Source organism: Astyanax mexicanus, chromosome 8 (assembly GCF_023375975.1).
Source record: "Astyanax mexicanus isolate ESR-SI-001 chromosome 8, AstMex3_surface, whole genome shotgun sequence".
Classification (NCBI taxonomy): domain Eukaryota; kingdom Metazoa; phylum Chordata; class Actinopteri; order Characiformes; family Acestrorhamphidae; genus Astyanax; species Astyanax mexicanus.
The window spans coordinates 23,816,982-23,834,953 of record NC_064415.1 but is presented as its reverse complement, the minus strand read 5'-3'; the positions used below and the strand labels follow the sequence as shown (position 1 = coordinate 23,834,953).

Genomic DNA, 17,972 nt, shown 5'->3' with positions numbered 1-17,972 from the left:
TGACTTGAACAAGTCAGGGAAGTCACTTGGAGCCATTTCAAAGCAGCTACAGGTCCCAAGAGCAACTGTGCAGACAATTATACGCAAGTATAAAGTGCATGGAACAGTTGTGTCACTGCCACGATCAGGAAGAAAACGCAAGCTATCACATGCTGCCGAGAGGAGATTGGTCAGGATGGTCAAGAGTCAACCAAGAATCACCAAGAAGCAGCTCTGCAAGGATTTGGAAGCTGATGGAACACAGGTGTCAGTCTCCACAGTCAAGCGTGTTTTACATCGCCATGGACTGAGAGGCTGCCGTGCAAGAAAGAAGCCCTTGCTCCAGAAAAGGCACCTTAAGACTCGGCTGAAGTTTGCTGCTGATCACATGGACAAAGATAAAACCTTCTGGAGGAAAGTTCTCTGGTCAGACGAAACAAAAATTGAGCTGTTTGGCCACAACACCCAGCAATATGTTTGGAGGAGAAAAGGTGAGGCCTTTAATCCCAGGAACATAATGCCTACTGTCAAGCATGGTGGTGGTAGTATTATGCTCTGGGGATGTTTTGCTGCCAGTGGAACTGGTTCTTTGCAGAAAGTAAATGGGATAATGAAGAAGGAGGATTACCTCCAAATTCTGCAGGAAAACTTAAAACCATCAGCCCGAAGGTTGGGTCTTGGGCGCAGTTGGGTGTTCCAACAAGACAATGACCCAAAACACACATCAAAAGTGGTAAAGGAATGGCTAAACCAGGCTAGAATTAAGGTTTTAGAATGGCCTTCCCAAAGTCCTGACTTAAACCCCATTGAGAACATGTGGACAGTGCTAAAGAAACGGGTTCATGCAAGAAAACCATCACATTTAGCTGAACTGCACCAATTCTGTCAAGAAGAGTGGTCAAACATTCGACCTGAAGCTTGCCAGGAGCTTGTGGATGGCTACCAAAAGCGCCTAGTTGCCGTGAAAATGGCCAAGGGACATGTAACCAAATACTAATGTTGCTGTATGTATATTTTTGACCCAGCAGATTTGGTGACATTTTCAGCAGACCCATAATAAATTTATGAAAGAACCAAATTTTATGACTGTTTTTTTGTGACAAACATGTATGTGTTCCGATCACTCTATCACAGAAAATAAGAGTTGTAGAACTTATTGAAAACTCAAGACAGCCATAACATTATGTTTTTTTACAAGTGTATGTAAACTTTTGACCACAACTGTATGTATGTGTGGGAATATGCATATGACTGTGTAGATTGACACACACACAGACACACACACAGACACACACAGACACACACACAGACACACACACAGACACACACACAGACACACACACAGACACACACACAGACACACACACAGACACACACACACACACACGCACACACACACACACACTCAGTCACACACACCAATACCCAGATTTGTAAGAAAATAGACAAAATTGCTTGAAAACAGATTTCTGTATTGTATACATTATGTAAAATTCAGAAACTCAAACATCTGCATTAAGGTGTTACAATAAGATAACTGCATAACTGCAGTACCTGCTAAACGTAGCATTAAGATTCCCTTGTTTTTCAACAGTGTAGTGAAAAAGTTACAAATCATGCATAAATTTCACCCAAATTAATTTGGATAGTGCAAACTACTAAAATATGAGGCATCATTGTTAAAAGAAGATCACAAATCAGAAAAAAAAAAGAGAGGAAAAATGTAACGGCACAAGATTCATAACAGAGCAAACATAGTCAGACCACATCCTTAGTTCCCCTGCTGTAAACTGTGATTAAATAATGATAAACCAGTCTCTGCTGTTGTAAAGAAAGTCAAGTTTGTTGGAAAGGAGGAGTCAAACAAAGACAAAATCAAGACATCGCCCCCCTGCTTCCTGGGGACTTTGACGATTTGGAGACAGCCATCCCGATCAGTCCTGCTATTCCTGCCACTCCCAAACCAATGCCTCCAACAATCGCCATGCCGACCAGGCCATCTGAAAAAGAAAAGAAAATAAATGTGCATCCTTCATTTTAACACACTGACACTGTCAGAACAAAAATTACATACTACTTAAAAATACTTTCACGGATCATTTACACCAACAGCTTCCTTCACAAATAGGTTTTCATCAAAATTAAATGATAAATGACCAATATATTTAAATATATTTTAATGCTTTTTATTCTGACAGCGACAATATAAATTATATCTTTCTTCTTCATGATATCCTTTCAGTACTTCCTATTATAACCCTTAACAAAACAAATGTCAGGAAAACAAATCACTTAAGACTACGTAATTCATTCTCATATCTCATAAACTTAATACAATATCCACTTCCTGCTTTCATTTGCTGTAAATCACACCGCCTTGTTCCACCCTGTCAACTGCCCATTTCCCTCAATCTGTCTTAATAGATTTATGACTGTGGGAAAACATTATTAACTGGTTTTAATTGTTTACACTTTCACTTTTTAAAGAGCTGTCAATCCAAAAGCTTTTTCTGATCCCAAAATTCGTTCTTTTATAGAAGGGTATAAAAGTGGTATTCTTTTTTGTTGTTTTGCAAAACATAACCTCTATATAGATGTTTTAGCAGACATAATAAAAAAGTGTGACATTATTATGAGTATCAGTAAAAAAAATAAATGTCTGTAACACAGGATCACCATAGACAGTGTACACATCATATATGGACAGCAGACTGGAGCCTCTGCTTAATTTACTAAATGCACTAAAAGTAGCAGACTTTCCCTCCCTACACGCACCTTTTTATTGCACTTCTGTTCTTTGTTGTCGTCTCTTGAACTCTTTATTATCTGATATTTATTGCTTAATGTTGTACCGCTGTCCAGAGCTTGACGTCACTCTGAGAGGAGTGTTTACTACTTTTACTACTTTGCACAGTTTGATTTGTATGAAACCTACAAGTAGGTAGATCCTTCATTCTCTAAATACAGTGAGCTCAAACACATATACAACACCTTTCTTTAGTGCCTGGTTGATGAGCTTTTCCATTTCAATGGCCTGTTTATTTCCTGGTTCATTTCTGAGTAGGATGTGAATATACTTCAGAGCTCTTTCATATTCCTGAGAAAAGAATAGATAAGAACAGAACGAAGACAAATCAATCAGAAATTCAGTTATTACTAATTTAAACTTTGAATAACACTAATAAATGACAGAACCTTATTAATACAGTCTGTTCAACATGGTCCTTGACTGCAGTGCAATGATGAAAGACACATTTATAAAATAATTTACCTTCATTTAGAACAGAAAATAAGAACTGTTCTCGTCACCTTGAGTCTGTAGTTTGCAACAGCCAAATAGAACAGGAAGTCTCTCTGGTCTTCTTTTGAGCTTTTCTGCAACAGCTCTGCCACAGTGAACAGAACATAAGATGAAAATGCAGTGTATTGTCAAGTTCTTCTGAAGAATTCAACAAAATAATGTGTTCGCAGGATCTGTAAAACTATTCTAGCACAGGTTCTTGATGTTCTTCCAATGACCCTCTCACCTTCTAAAAGCTGAATGCCTTTTCTGATGTCGTTGGTGTATTTACTCCTGATCAAACACCACGCATACTCAAATTTGGTTTCTTTGGACACAGGTCCTTTCACCAGTTCAGCATTGTATTTTTGCTCAAACCTCTGTCAAAAAAAGAATATCAGAAAGAGGGAAGTTAAAACCATACCACCTGGTAGTGGGTGCCAGATGGATAGGACAATTCATTTCTGAAGTTGTGCTGGCATTTATCATTTCTTAATACAGTGTCATTAGCACCCACAGTAAACAGTGCAGTGGGTGGGTATGATTGTGTCTGGCATTGTCTGGCTGAAATTGGTTATGCAAACAAATATGCGACTCCAGCAGAAATCACATTTGCATTCAAACAAGAGACCCCCATACATATCCTTCAGGTCAGTGCAGCATTTTTTAGCTACCATGGGACATTGCAACATTCTTTGGACATAATTCTAGTTCCTGTCCAATGACATCTGGCATGTCACTCAAAATTTAATTTTTAACACATTAGCTTTACATTCTTAAAAACAAAAGTTTTTAAAATATATTTTTATAGGTATTGCAATAAAAGGTGTGAAGAAATGTGAAGAAACTTTAAATTGGCACATAATTTTAATACAACCTTTAGGTTCTTTAGGACTCAAAACACATACAAATCGATCACAAACTTGGTCCTTTAGGAAAGCAAAAGTGACTCTTCTATGGCATGGGTCAAAAAACATTTAAAGAATGTAGATTCATATGATGATTATATTGTGGATTATAAGCTTAAGATACAACAAAACTCTATGAGACATGGCCAATTTAGCACAATCTAAGGGCCAAAGGTTCTTGGCAGGTTCTTAATAACCGGATGTTTGTAGCTGGACTGGAATTACAGTGCCAGTTGTAACAGTTGAGGTGCTACTACTTTTTTTTCTTAGCTTATCTTATCTTATCAGGATGTCATGAAACTGAATCATAATAACATGTCATGTACAAATTGTTGCATTATTGGGCATAAATAGGGCAGCAACCATGCATGTTTTAAGCAGGTATCACTGTCCAGTTGCCAATGGCAACAGACTTAACTTGATTACTGTAAACTGATTCAAATTATCTCATTAAATGCTAAAAAATCAGCAAATTTTACTACACTCAAAATAGTTAATATGAATCATATGTCTGATATGTTGAGTTTTACATCCAACAGACATAGACCTAAATTACACATATTTATGGATCATACATATATTTGGAATTGCAGTGTGTACACTTGTACATAAACCCAGAACTGTTACACTGTCTACAAATAATGTATGATACTACACTATACTCAAACTAGAATCACGATCATGAAAAATCTTAAGTATAAAACCTATTCTGGTTTGTCTGACACAGAATAATGTGTACAGAATAATTCTTCATCTGTTCTTGTAGAGCTTTAATGTCTTCAATATTAAATTCACAATGCAGAAAATCATTAAAGAATAAAAAAACAAAGAATGAAAAGAGGTGTGTCCAAACCATTGAATGGCACTGTATCATAATACAATAAATGACTGCCTTAATGTCTAGCTTTAATCTGAAACACGTAATCAGAATAACCTTTTAAAAAGATGTTAACTTAGAAAGCTAGGATGTGTTTAAAAATCTTTATTTCCATTCTAGTAAATACAACTTTGTGGTGTTGTCTCCTAAACAGTGAGGAAATGTTTTAACCTACTTTATATGTCACAATTAAATTTGAATACAATACTTAATCTTATCAAGTCAATATTGTAAATATTAATGTGTATTATCTATGGGCCATTCCACTGAATGGGTGCTATTTCTGTCCCCAGGAAATTACATATATAAATGTGCACATTTTTTTATACATTATATTATTAAGCATCTTGTTGTGTACACTGACCTAATCGCAAAAGTAAAATATGTAATTAATAAAAAAATAATAATAAAAACTACTTTTAACACTGAAAAATTGCACTTGTTACCTGTCCCCACTCTCGAACAATAAACTTTACCATGAAATATAATTATTAAAATCCTTCACAGACGTATTTTTTGCATTGCTGTGTGACTCTAAATCCAATATATGCTTTTCATAATAAATTCATTATATTTAAGTTAAAATACACATTTTATTTGTGTCCCTAAGTTTTACTCAGTCCTGTTACCATAAAACATTTCCCCATCTGAAACATTCTACAAGTCACATCTACAACAGGAAGTTACATCAGTTGTTTTTCGAGAAGACCAATATTTGTTTTTCTGTATATTTGATCTTATTGTAACTATGACTGAGGAGGTCAATCTCAGCACTCATTTCTGTTACCTAAATAATTATTAGAAGTAATTTGTTTATTTCTTAAGTTTTGGGAAAATCACTAGAATTTGCTCAGTGTCCTTATGCTATTAGCACAGCCGCCATTTAGCTATTTTTCATGTCTTTCATGTCAAATTCTACGCTAAAAGATTAAGTAAAGCTGCCTGAGTTAGACCAGTACATGTTTTGAATAGTTAAACACATGTGTTAATAGATTAGAGAGTTGGGAAAAAATGTTTAATTTGGAAGAGTTAAGTTACAACAAGCAATTTGCACTGATTCGTTGCTATTGGTTTCATAGATTATTTATTATCAGGTTGGAAAAGAGCAGTAGTTTATGTATAAGGTCCTATGTAGCTACATATGGTATATTTTATTGTGTATAGCTACATTAGGTATGTTTTACCACTGTGAATGTTGGTGTGCCCACGATCTTCAATCACATTGACAACTTTTTGTGCTAATTGGATGTGACAATAAAAGTGAACTCTTTAGTATTTCTGATACAGGTTAGCTAAATTAAAGGCAAATTAAGCAGATCGATACAGAAGGGCCATCAACGTAAACGACGTAACGCTAAATAATCAACCAACAATGATGTAATGTCGATTACCAGTCCTGCCTGTCTAACTACCAGTGTCTCAGAATCTAGTTTACTCACTCTGTTCGCGGTCGAACAATCACAGAAAACATGTTTATGATATAAAGAGGCTACTCTCTAAGTCGCTACTTGTTTAATGTCTGTTAAATTCGTATTTACCTTCAAATCTTCCGGAGCTACGACGTCCGTCACCACCTCCTCCATGTTGCCGGAAACACTGAGCAAATCATAGGATAAAAGTCTGTGACGAAGCATGTGTGCCAAACTATTTTTTTTGCACTAAAACAAAAATACATAATAAAATAAGTAATAGATATTTAAATGTTCCATTTCAATGTGTTCTATTTTTTCTTCAATGCACAATTTGTTATCGAGTTCCAATATATGTATATTAAATTCTGTGCATTTCTTTTAAACAAATGCAATAATTATAATAATAATTTTATAATAATTATAATAATAATTATTATAATAATTTTTTTGTAAGCTCTCCAGCGATTTACAATGACACATTTTACCAAACTTGTATATTGTCTATTGTCTCTTCAGAATGTTTTCTTTTTCATTTAGTCTTACTTATTATTATATTAGTATATTTATTATTAGTAGTACTGTTATTGTTTACACTCTATGTGTTCAAGTGCAGTTGGATTGCTGGTCAGTTTATGCAATAAAAATAAAGGCATCATATATTACATATATTTCTTGTTGTTTTGGAATGAATGAACTTCATTTGGCATGTGACTTCTTGCTTTTCCTCCTTAAAGTGTGTTTAGTCTTTCAGTATTTGTATTTAAAATCTTGTATTTTAATTGTTTATTATTATATTTAAATGAAAATATTTTAAAATATATTTAATATGTATGAAATACAGTTTTTTTATAAACGCAATTTTTCTGAACCACATTTTTGCAACGTTTTATTTTTATGCATATGTACACAAATAATTAAATGCATAAATACAATTTTAAAAAGTCACATTTGTGTTTTTTTTACGTGTACGTTCAGGCATTTTTAGGCTGTGGTCAGTTTTAGTTGTGGTTCGTTTTTTTTTTTTACCAGTATTAGCAACAAATACAAACACATAAAATTGTAACATATTATTTAAATCGACTATAAAGCAAAAAAATAAGTGGGCGCAGGTTCACATTTATAAAAGTGAGGAAAAACGAAAAGCGCGCAGTTCATTGGCCGCTGGTGACGCTGCCTCATGAGGACGTCACTAAGCAGGAAGCAGCTGTCAAAAAGCCCAAACACTGGTTTCACGTTAGGAGCCGTAGGAGCAGATGGGGCTGTGTTGCTTGTAGAATATTAATGAATATAGCGTTTCCTAATGGCTCGAAAAACTAAGAAAGAAGAGTACTACCGTTTCTTCACCGTTACAGATCCACGCACACACGAGAAAGGCCACACGGAATATAAAGTAACGGCGAGGGTTAGTAGAAATCAGCTTAATCCTGATCTGGCAACCGTTCATTTCACTGTTAGCTCGGTTATAGTTACCCTTTAGAGGCTCTTTAATGCGATAACAACATGATAACAGTGCTTCTTTTCTTATTTTTCAGACAAAATAGATATAGTTTCAATATTTTAAAACGTTTGCAGGAGTTTCTACAAAAGTAGTCACATGTTTTAGCAGATTTAGCTATTTGACATATTCAGTTTGACTTCGAACAGTAGCTATAACTCTAACAGTAATCTTAGTTTCATGTGTGTATATGTGATGTCTAATGTCTGTTACACTGACTGATTATAAAGAAATACAGTGTGATGAGTGTAATGGTTAAGGTGCCCCTCTGTACCATGGTTTAATATTATTAATGGGCCATTGTTCGCAGTGTGATTCAATAAAACTCGTGACACAGTGCATGAGGGGAGACCCCCGTGATCTGGCTTTGTGCCCATTGGGTGGATTTTAAACTGCCAACCTCCTGCCACAATGGTTTAGATTGATATTAGATTAGATTTGCCTTGAAGTTGAAGGACTTTGCCTTCAGGGGAGAATTGTTTAGGACAGACAGATCAGTCTGTGCAAAATGTATTTAATTCTGTGTAGAGCTATATAATGCACATTAATTTAACAGAAAAACACACTTTAAATGCTATCATTCTACAGTGGTGCAATTAAGTAAAAAGACACATGCCTCCTAAATATCATTTAATAGAAGGTTAGAAATCATTTTAATATTATTTCTAATCCAGGGTAAATGTAAATAAGGTTATATATGATTATGGAGCATTTCTGCTGGCTCACTAATAATCAAATACTCATTCAATGTAAAGAGCTGTTACAATAATATAAAAAAACCTGACATATGTTTTATACAGCAATAAAGTTCTGTCATTTCCAATTATTTACTTCTGAAATAATGTTTTACTTCTGCTCTTCTTTCCTTTCTCACTTTTCTTCTGACAGTTTGTGTCAAAAAAGCGACCAGAGGATGTGAAAGAGGTGAGTTGTGATCCTGTCCAGTCACTTGGTTAATGTTGGGCAAGTACAGCTCTGGAAAAAATAATAGACCTCTTAAAATGATGAGTTTCTTTGATTTTACCAAATTGGAAACTTCAGAAACCAAGCTGAACTGCTAGAATTTTTTGCACCAGGAGTGGCACAAAGTTATCCAAGTACAGTGTGTAAGACTGGTGGAGAAGAACATGCCAAGATACATGAGCTGTGATTAAAAAACAGGGTTGTTCCACCAAATATTGATTTTGGAACTTTATAATTATGAACTTGTTTTCTTTGCATTATTTGAGGTCTGAAAGCTTTGCTTCTTTTTGTTATTTCAGCCATTTCTGATTTTCTGCAAATAAATGCTCTCAATGACAATATTTTTAGTTGGAATTTGGGAGAAATGTTGCCCATAGTTTATGCAATGATGATTGAGATAAGACATTTCTCTACTAATTTGCTTATACAATTTACATATTTCTCTTGAAAACGATGAACTTATGTTAAGGCTGTTTTTAAACAAAATAAATGAATGCAGTCCAGTGAAATGAACAGGATGAATAGAATTGTATTATTCCTAAAGTGGTAAGATAAAAACGACAGACACAGCAGAAAAAGAAATATATCTGAATTGAAATTACTGACAGTGGTCAGAGTGAGAGTTAGAGTGGTGTTCTGTTTTGATTATCAGGTAGTGATATGGAGACGGTACTCAGAGATGAAAAAGCTGCATGGAGAGCTGGCATATACACACAGAAATCTATTCAGAAGACAAGAAGAGTTCCCCCCTTTCCCTCGTGCACAGCTGTTTGGTAAGACCAATTTACAATGGTTCTGCAGCAGAATCATTGCTGTACTGATATATTAAAACCATATAATTCCTTTGTAAACCTTGTAGGATTGCCTTTATATGAGTGCTAACATTAGTGCTAACATTAGAATGTGGACTCAAAACATTACTCTGTTTAATGATTTAGATTTTTTGTTTAATGATTGATTTTTGTAAAAAAAAAAAAGGGTGAATAGAAATACATAAATATATAAAAATAATATTTTTCCACCAAAGAATTTTAACATTAAGTGAAACACTCTTTTTATAAGCAAAGTAGAAATACTGTTAAGTTAAAATATTTATGTTTTCAACAAACAAACTCTCTTTTTGTCTCTTCTGCTTTCTCTTTCTCAGGTCGGTTTGATGAGTCAGTGATTGAGGAGAGGAGAAAGGCAGCTGAAGCCATGTTGCTTTTTACGACAAATATCCCGGCACTGTACAACAGCCCACAGCTCAAAGAATTCTTCAGGGTCAGACCTGCATGTTTATACACCTTTGTGCTCATACACACACGTTTGACTCACTGTGAGTCAGCAACTTTAACATATTATCAGAATGTCTCAGAATTTACTGTCTCTCTTTTACTCTTTTAAAATGATTTATTTATAGTATATTATCAGGGGTCCACAAGTACACAAGCACGGTATCTGCCTTAAAATGTATGCTCACATTGCTCATGTGAAGATCTGTTTCAGCACAAAGCGTCTTAGTGAGTTGTTTTGCCACCAGATTAACACCAGCATACCTTAACACAGATTCTACATATATGTCTTTAGAAGTGTAATGGTGGGTTGGAATAGAAATACCATTCTTTCAAAAGATATTCCTTCATTGTTTCTTAGTGTTTAAACTGGAGAATGTTGTTTAGTGTTGCCTGCAATCTGATTTGAGATCTGGTGACTCAGATTTTGCTACTTGTTATCTGGATCTGAAATCAAGGAAAGCTGGCTCTGCTTAACATATTATACATACCACTGAGCATGATAGAGACTGCTTAATTGAATCATTCAGTAAACATGTCGATAAGCATCTGTACAGGTTATGCTTCTACTCTGATTTACACAGGGGCTTCCTGTAATTTCGAATTTATCTGTATTTATCAATTAAATTAATTGAAACTGAAACTTTAGCATAGCATGATAGCAGTCAGTAAGTTGCCAATAGTCTAGTTAACCAGTAGCAAATGGGGGTGAATGCTAACATATGTATGTGGGGAATTTTTTTTTAATAATTTTCATCATTCCTGAAAGTCAGACAGCAAAAGACTGGTTTGAAAATGTATTTGCTGGTGTTTAATGATGAAGACCATTTTAATGTCTTAGGTTATCTTTGTTATCATTATAATTGTTAGGGATTCTAGGTTATAATGATTCTTTATGCATTAAAAAGTATTTTGCACATCAAAACAACGTGCGAACATGGTGAGGCTTTACTGACCTTTTGAGTAGGAATCCTTACTTATGGGGGTGTTTCAGTTAAAAGTTCCTATTTTGAAATTGTATTTAAGCAATATAACCAAATCATACACACAAAATATCATACAAACCTGCTCACCAGTAATAGCTATGTCTTTATGTTAATTCTTTATTTCTCTCGTTCTTTTCAGGGAGGAGAAGTGAGAAGGCCGTTAGAACCCTCCTCAATTTCTTCTTCCTCTTCTCCTCTACCTCCGCCTCTCATCCCCCTACCTAAAGGGGCCGCCAAACTGGGAGCAGAAGAGGAGGCAGGGACAGAAGCTCCCATCCAGGCTCAGGAACTGGAGTCCAGTCTACGAGAGATAGATCTGGATGAGACTGAGGAGGCAGTGGAGGCTCTCAGTGACATGGAGAACAGCCCAGTAGAAGAGTTAGAGAGAGGAAAAGAGGAAACACAACATGATATCAACACAGAACAACCTGCCACAGGTGCAGTTACCTTTCTAGTTTGTCTAGTTTATTCCAGAGTTTTGACCCAACAGCCTGCAGACTTAATTTGCATCCCAACAGGATTTTAGACTGAGCAGTGTCACATATTTTTAATATTTCCATAGGCTGTTGTACAAGTGCAAAAAGTTATTTTTACATTTTAAGGTATTAATGTATTTATATGTAATTTAATCAGCATAATGCTGATTGATGTCAATATGATGTATGTCAAATGAAAGGTACAGCATGGTATCTCTTGGAGTCAGGCATACTGTAATGGGAATTTTAAGTCAGATTTAATTCTTATTCTTTGTTTTACCAGTCTAGAAGAGCACCCTCTATGTATCCTCTATGTGCCATTATCTAGGTGACATTTTTCACCACCTGCCATGGAGAGGGGCATTCCTAGAAGGTAAAATAACAATTCAGAGTCAGCAGTGTGCAACTGTGAACAGTGGAAGAAATTGTCAGAAACACGTCTGTGACATTTTAGCAGCTGCAAAACAGCACACATTCGAGAGCAGTAGGCTAGTGCACATGTTAAAGGTAATTAAATCACAGCACATTCACTCTCTAAACTGTTTAAAATACATTATTTTGCATCAGTAAGTCAAGAAAATATCAGTTAAATAACACAAAATATATCAATTCAAAGTGTGTATCATTATACACACAAAATGGGATTTTACTACAGTGTTCTAAACTTACTGGGAGCTGAATAATGTAAGTGGAAAGTAAGTCATTGGATTATAGTATATTAAACACAAAACACTAAAATGGAAACTTAAATAATGCAGAGACCAGACAAAACAAATCAGTCCAGAATATCAACATTTGATATTAAAGGGGACATATTATACTATTATACCTCTTCTTTGCACAAAATCACTCTCACATAAAGATATTGCTTCAGCTCCATTCTTGCTCTTAAGCTAATAAACTGAGCTCTGTAACTTTTATGCAAATAAGCTGTTGCTGGCCATGCCACATTAACATTTAACACATATTAGTGTTTTGCCATTTAGTGCCATTTCATACGTAACTGAAATTAGAAAAATAATACTCATTTGAAAGAACTTACATGTCTCTTATCTGGCGACTTGGCACAGTAGGTACAGATCACTTCATCAGATGAAGTCTACTGGCTAATCCTGCTGTGTACTGTCCTAGGTTCTCAACCAAAATGCCTGAAATGGCAGACCTTCGACTGTTCTAGTGAGTAAGGCTCTAGTGGGGGCTGATGGGTGTTGCCAGGGTTCTTATTGTGATATCACGATAAAGAATCCATCCAAACGGCTCATACACGCAAAAGATTCCTGACACCAAACTTTTTCAACCGACTCACAGAAAACAGATAGAATGGTTGGATTTTTGAGCTCAGAGTGTTTATAGGAGCAGCCAAGAACCAAGTGGAAATAAAAACGCACTGAAAAAGTATGTTTTGCATAATATTGCCTTTAAATTTCTTACTCAAAACAGCATACATTTCCTTTTCTATTTATTAGCAGTACATCTTACCTAAACTGTGCGTTACTTATAGAAATAGAAAGAGGTTAGCTCGCTATCAGATGATACTCAGAATTCAGATACTCTGATTGGAGCGGAGCAAAAAACTTTGTGACTTGAGACTATGAAAGTTACTTTTAGGCTAATTAACTAACTCACTCTCTGTCTATTTTTTATTGTTGTTAGTTGCCTGTCCTGAGCCCCCTGCTTCTCCGATTGACCAATCAGAGGAGTTTGATGCACTCTTCGACTGTAGCTTGGAGGAGCCAGTGGACAGGGCTCCACCCCCTCTTTCTGTTGAGGACCTAGCCATCTTTGATCCATGTGCTAAAGAAGGTCTGTCCTGCCCAGTAAACTCCTCTTTCCTTACTCGTGTCTGTGCTCCTTTGTATCTCCCAGCTGTTCTGAGGTCTTGTTTGTTAATTTCTTTCATCCTGTCTTTCAGATCAGTCCTGTGGTTCTCCTGATCATTCTGAGCTCCTGTCCCTCAAAGTGACGAATCCTGATGCTGCTGAGTGTGAAGGATATATAGCCCAGGCAGCCAAGGAGCTGAACACAGCCCAGGAGAAAGAGAAGGAAGGAGAGTACAGTGCAGCAATATTGAATTACAGAGCAGCAGTGGACATCCTTATGAAAGGAGTGCAAGGTGAGAAAGAAGTAGCAATAGAAATTTAAGATTTGTGGTGAATAAGTTTAACTCCTCATTTCTAACCCATTCCTTCCTTTATACAGTTTTTAATTCATATATGTGACAAACTAATGACAAACAGCACCACTTAAAGATATAAAATATGCAAACTTTTTTCAAGGTAGTCAAAATTATGCAAGCATATTAAAACTGGTATAGCTAAATTGAGCCCCAAGCTCAGTAGTGCAAAAGAATAGTGCAAAGTCCTTTTGGAACATAAGCTCCTTATATTTTTGTTCAGGAAAACTGTTTAAATATGAAAATCACTGCCACAAGTATTTTCCAGTTTCCTGGCAGAAACACAAGCCATAATTGTCAAAATTGTGAACATTTTCTAAATCCCTACAGCCATGACTAACAACAAAAAATGTAATATTTTGTGTGGCAGAACATTTTTTTGTAGTTGTTGAAAGCACAAAAAAGAACACTCTCAAGGTTATCTGACTCATCGACTCTAATATCAAGCAAATTAATCTCTTGAGTTTCCTCTAAGTTAGCCGCTGCTGACCTTGCTGCTGACATTGGCGCATCAGTGCTATTCGGACAAAGCCAGACCTGTGCTAATAGCTGAAGTAATATTTATCATTTTTTAAATGTATTATAAACTCTTTAAATGGTCCTTCCATGCCAGCCCACCTGGAGCCTGTCTGGCCTTAACATGGATTTCCATTTAATTAATGCAGTCATGCATATTTCAGAGCTTAGCCCCAAGTAGTTTTTTTAGTTATGAATTTTTAAATAATTGTCCCTTCAGGGTGAATTGCACCTTAAATATTGAGTTTATAAGCTGACCTGAGCTGAATGTTAATTGATTATGAATAAATACAACATTGTGAATAACATTTTACTTTAAATCAACTACATGTATCTAACATAATGTAGTAAAATATTTATTTTTATATTAGGTTGCGCAATACTTTATCTTTGAAACTTAGCCTTTCACCTTGCAATGGACCCTGTGCAGTGGTGTCTCTGTATTGCATCCAGTGATTCCAGATTAAAACTGATTACAAGCCTGACAAGAAAATAACAGACAACAAAATGAGTGAATGAATGAATTAATTTAATAGGATTATGTGTAATATTCACACATATCTACTCTATTTTCTGTCTGTAATATTTGATATTATCAAATTAATATTTGGGTTTAAAATACGTCCTTCGTCTCCTTAGTATAATTATTTTAAAACAGAATAATTTTGACAGAGAATCAAATAAAAAATAGTAAAACTATAAATAGAATAACACTACATTGCCAAAATAACGTGTGTTCTGTGCATGTTTTGTTTGTTTATTGTTCATTTTGGTTGGGGGATCTGTAACAGAGTGTTTTAAATTGTACACCACTTTATTGTCTTACCTTCACACAGCAGAAAAGATGTTGAACATTCTAAAAATATTTGTAGTGCACTTTTATGTCACCTAGTATTAGAAAATACAAATTACAGATACAGATAATCATGCTTAATAGATTCCTCAACTACAAGAAATGCAAGAACAACTTTGTAACATTTGTAGTCTTTATAGTGTTGGGGTCAGGCCAGGTCCTTATATTTATTTTTTTGTCATTTTTGCTGTTTTAGATATAATTATAATCTAGGTGGTGTTTTTTATATTTAGTTAAAATTCCACAATGATTAGACCAGATGGATTTCTTTATTTTATTTATTCTTCCTTTTTCTGTAAAATGACCATTTCGGAGATCCAATATTTTTCATAAAAGTGACAATATTTTCATAAACCCCTTGCATCATTAGTTTTATTAAATTGTGAGGATTACTAATCAGTACAAAGAAATCCACTACTTTTTGATATAAAAATGGATGGTTAGCTGGAAGGTCATTCGAACTTATTCTGTAACAATAAATATGGCACACAGAAATGTAATAATTGAGAATTTTGTAGAACTGAATGAATGTTGCGTAAAACCTTAACTTTGCAAAAACAAACCCTCGAAATTAGTAAAATATATAAATGAAAATGAAAGGGCATTCTCAAGTAACAAAGCCTCCAATGGTAATTTCTTAACAATATTTAGGTGGCTTTAAAGTAAAATCTTATCGTTATTAGAATTTTATACCCAGTAAAATTTGAGCTCAGTTCAGACATTCACTTTGCAGATAAAAAAAATATATATTTGTTTGATTAAAAAATGTATTACATATTTGCATAAATTAAATATTTTGGCTTGATTTTTTTATTTAAAATTGTTCAGGGGTAGGTGGATGCAGAGTGGGTGGAATTTCTCTAATGTTTAAAGCAGCTGTGAAAAGGCCTTAGTTTTCCCAAAACACACATTTAGAGATGGAATCTGAGCTGGAATGCCTGAACTGAACTGGAACATTGTTCACATGTCTGGCTTTGTTTATTACAAGGACATGAAGAGTAATAGCTTCTCTCTGTCTGCAGGAGAGGTGGATGCTCAGCAGAGAGATGCAGTGAAGAAGAGGATAGCTGAGTGCCTTGAGCACGCAGAGAGACTGCTCTCCTTACACACTCCCACTCAGCAGCACAATATGTAGAGCACTCACACACACACACACGCGCACACACACACAGACAATTTTTCAGTACTAATAGTGCCACTCCTACGGAGTTACAGCATGGTACGCATACACGCTCTCTTTATTTCTCTATCTCTCTACCGTATACTTCTTTCTCTTACACACACAAATAGAATCACTTACCTCTGCCTCTCTCTTCAACAGCCCACAGGACACACACAACACTATTCCCTCCCACATTTACGCTCTTAAATATAAAGGTGCTTCAAATGTTTTTTGGAGTGATGATATAGAAGATCCACTGTTGGGTCCATAAAGGACTATGTGTGTAATAGAGAAAAACACTCTAAATATGTAAAGAAACTTAACTTGATGTAAAGGTTTTTTTTACCAGTTTATACTTTCTTAACACTTTCACATCACTTTTACAAACATGGTTCTTTATGAAACCAAAAGTTTTTTGTTTGTTCCCCAAATAGTTTTCTAAGCGATGCCAAACAAGAACCACGTTTGTAATAGAGGTAAAGAACCTTTTCATTAAGTGATGTATTTTTTGACGTCTTAAAAGTTTATTAATTTACAATCTAGGTTCTTTTTTATAACCAAAAGTGTTTCTTCTATTGTATAAAAGAAAACAAGTCTAAAGCTCCTTTACTAGATGTAAATGTCTTTTTCCAATAATAAACCCTTCACACTTACACACTACAAACATTATAAACATTGTTATTAATGGAACGAAAAGCATTTTTTCAAATGGTTTTTCGAGTGAAAAAGAACCATGTACATTAATGTATATAACAGATGTGTGCATTGAAAAAAAAAACATTTTAAAGGCCTAAGAAACTTCATACATCTCTATTACAGACCTAGTCCTTTAAGTTTTGCCATAGAAGAACCACTTTTGGTTCCACAAACCAAAAACGGCCTTAAGAACCTATTCTTGATTAAAAAAGATTTAAAAAGATCAATTTAATTACCTTTATTTTTAAGAGTGTACCTGTAGTGTCCTAAACTGATATGGTCCAGTTTTAACACTAAACTCCTTTTGACTGTATGGCAGTAGCTTTGAGCATGGCAACAACTTGATTTTACACTATCAATCAAAAGTAATAATGACACTTGAATCGTTCCAGCCTTATACAAATTAAACAGCAGAAAATTCTGTTTTTTCCCATGCACTGATTTCACAATATACTGGCAGTTTTTTTAATCGAATGCTGTATTTTATTGTTTGTGTTTGTTTTTCAAGTCTGTATGTGAAATTAAGCCTTCTTTTTTTTTGTAAATAATTATAATACAACATGGAACAAGAATGTTGGCTTCGACTGTAATTCTTTCAGACTACCACCAGGTGTCCTTGTTGAGCTCTAAGCAGAAACTAAACTAGTTTTTTGGAGGTGAAGATGTTGAAGGATGGAGAAGTTTGTGTTAGTGTTAGAGAGAGACTGTGCTGACCTGCGTTAGATGCCTGTGTTGGTTTCTCTGTGCAGAGGGGAAAACGATGGATGAATAGAGGAGAAAAATAGAGAGAGCACACCTGAAAAACAGAAGCCTGATTAGAGCAGGATGAGCGGGATCATCTCTTCATTGTGCGTGGATGGAAAAATCCTTTCCCCTTTTGTGTTTTTTTTTTACACCCCTGTTATTCTATTATTCTCTCTCT

At 35.1% G+C, this 17,972-nt stretch overlaps 2 protein-coding genes across 3 annotated transcripts; one reads left to right on the top strand and one right to left on the bottom strand.

The window, feature by feature from the left end:
- Positions 1-1,430: 1,430 nt before the first annotated feature.
- On the bottom strand, positions 1,431-6,666 carry fis1 (fission, mitochondrial 1). Its single transcript, XM_007248035.3, has 5 exons — positions 6,583-6,666; positions 3,507-3,639; positions 3,289-3,365; positions 2,971-3,076; positions 1,431-1,979 (listed from the first exon to the last, which is right to left on the bottom strand). Exons 1-5 carry the CDS (start codon positions 6,625-6,627, stop codon positions 1,855-1,857), a joined length of 486 nt encoding a protein of 161 aa, XP_007248097.3. The 5' UTR covers positions 6,628-6,666; the 3' UTR covers positions 1,431-1,854.
- Positions 6,667-7,651: 985 nt separating this feature from the next.
- snx15 (sorting nexin 15) lies at positions 7,652-17,519 on the top strand. 2 transcript variants are annotated; one of them, XM_007248032.4, is made up of 9 exons: positions 7,652-7,858; positions 8,840-8,875; positions 9,567-9,687; positions 10,062-10,177; positions 11,314-11,611; positions 11,979-12,023; positions 13,304-13,453; positions 13,563-13,763; positions 16,215-17,519. In XM_007248032.4, the coding sequence occupies exons 1-9, from the start codon at positions 7,757-7,759 to the stop codon at positions 16,325-16,327; spliced, it is 1,182 nt and encodes a 393-aa protein (XP_007248094.2). In that variant the 5' UTR covers positions 7,652-7,756; the 3' UTR covers positions 16,328-17,519. The 2 variants fall into 2 exon arrangements, with proteins under 2 accessions (XP_007248094.2, XP_049338121.1); XM_049482164.1 differs by lacking the exon at positions 11,979-12,023.
- The last annotated feature ends 453 nt before the right edge of the window (positions 17,520-17,972 follow it).

Excerpts from the sequence above, each read along its gene's own strand:
- fis1 (XM_007248035.3), bottom strand. The coding sequence starts at position 6,627 with ATGGAGGAGGTGGTGACGGACGTCGTAGCTCCGGAAGATTTGAAG. Across the intron at positions 3,366-3,506 it reads AGGCATTCAGCTTTTAGAAG|AGCTGTTGCAGAAAAGCTCA; the intron begins GTGAGAGGGTCA and ends TCACTGTGGCAG. Across the intron at positions 3,077-3,288 it reads TTGCAAACTACAGACTCAAG|GAATATGAAAGAGCTCTGAA; the intron begins GTGACGAGAACA and ends TTCTTTTCTCAG.
- snx15 (XM_007248032.4), top strand. The coding sequence starts at position 7,757 with ATGGCTCGAAAAACTAAGAAAGAAGAGTACTACCGTTTCTTCACCGTT. Across the intron at positions 7,859-8,839 it reads AATATAAAGTAACGGCGAGG|TTTGTGTCAAAAAAGCGACC; the intron begins GTTAGTAGAAAT and ends TTCTTCTGACAG. Across the intron at positions 13,764-16,214 it reads CCTTATGAAAGGAGTGCAAG|GAGAGGTGGATGCTCAGCAG; the intron begins GTGAGAAAGAAG and ends CTCTGTCTGCAG.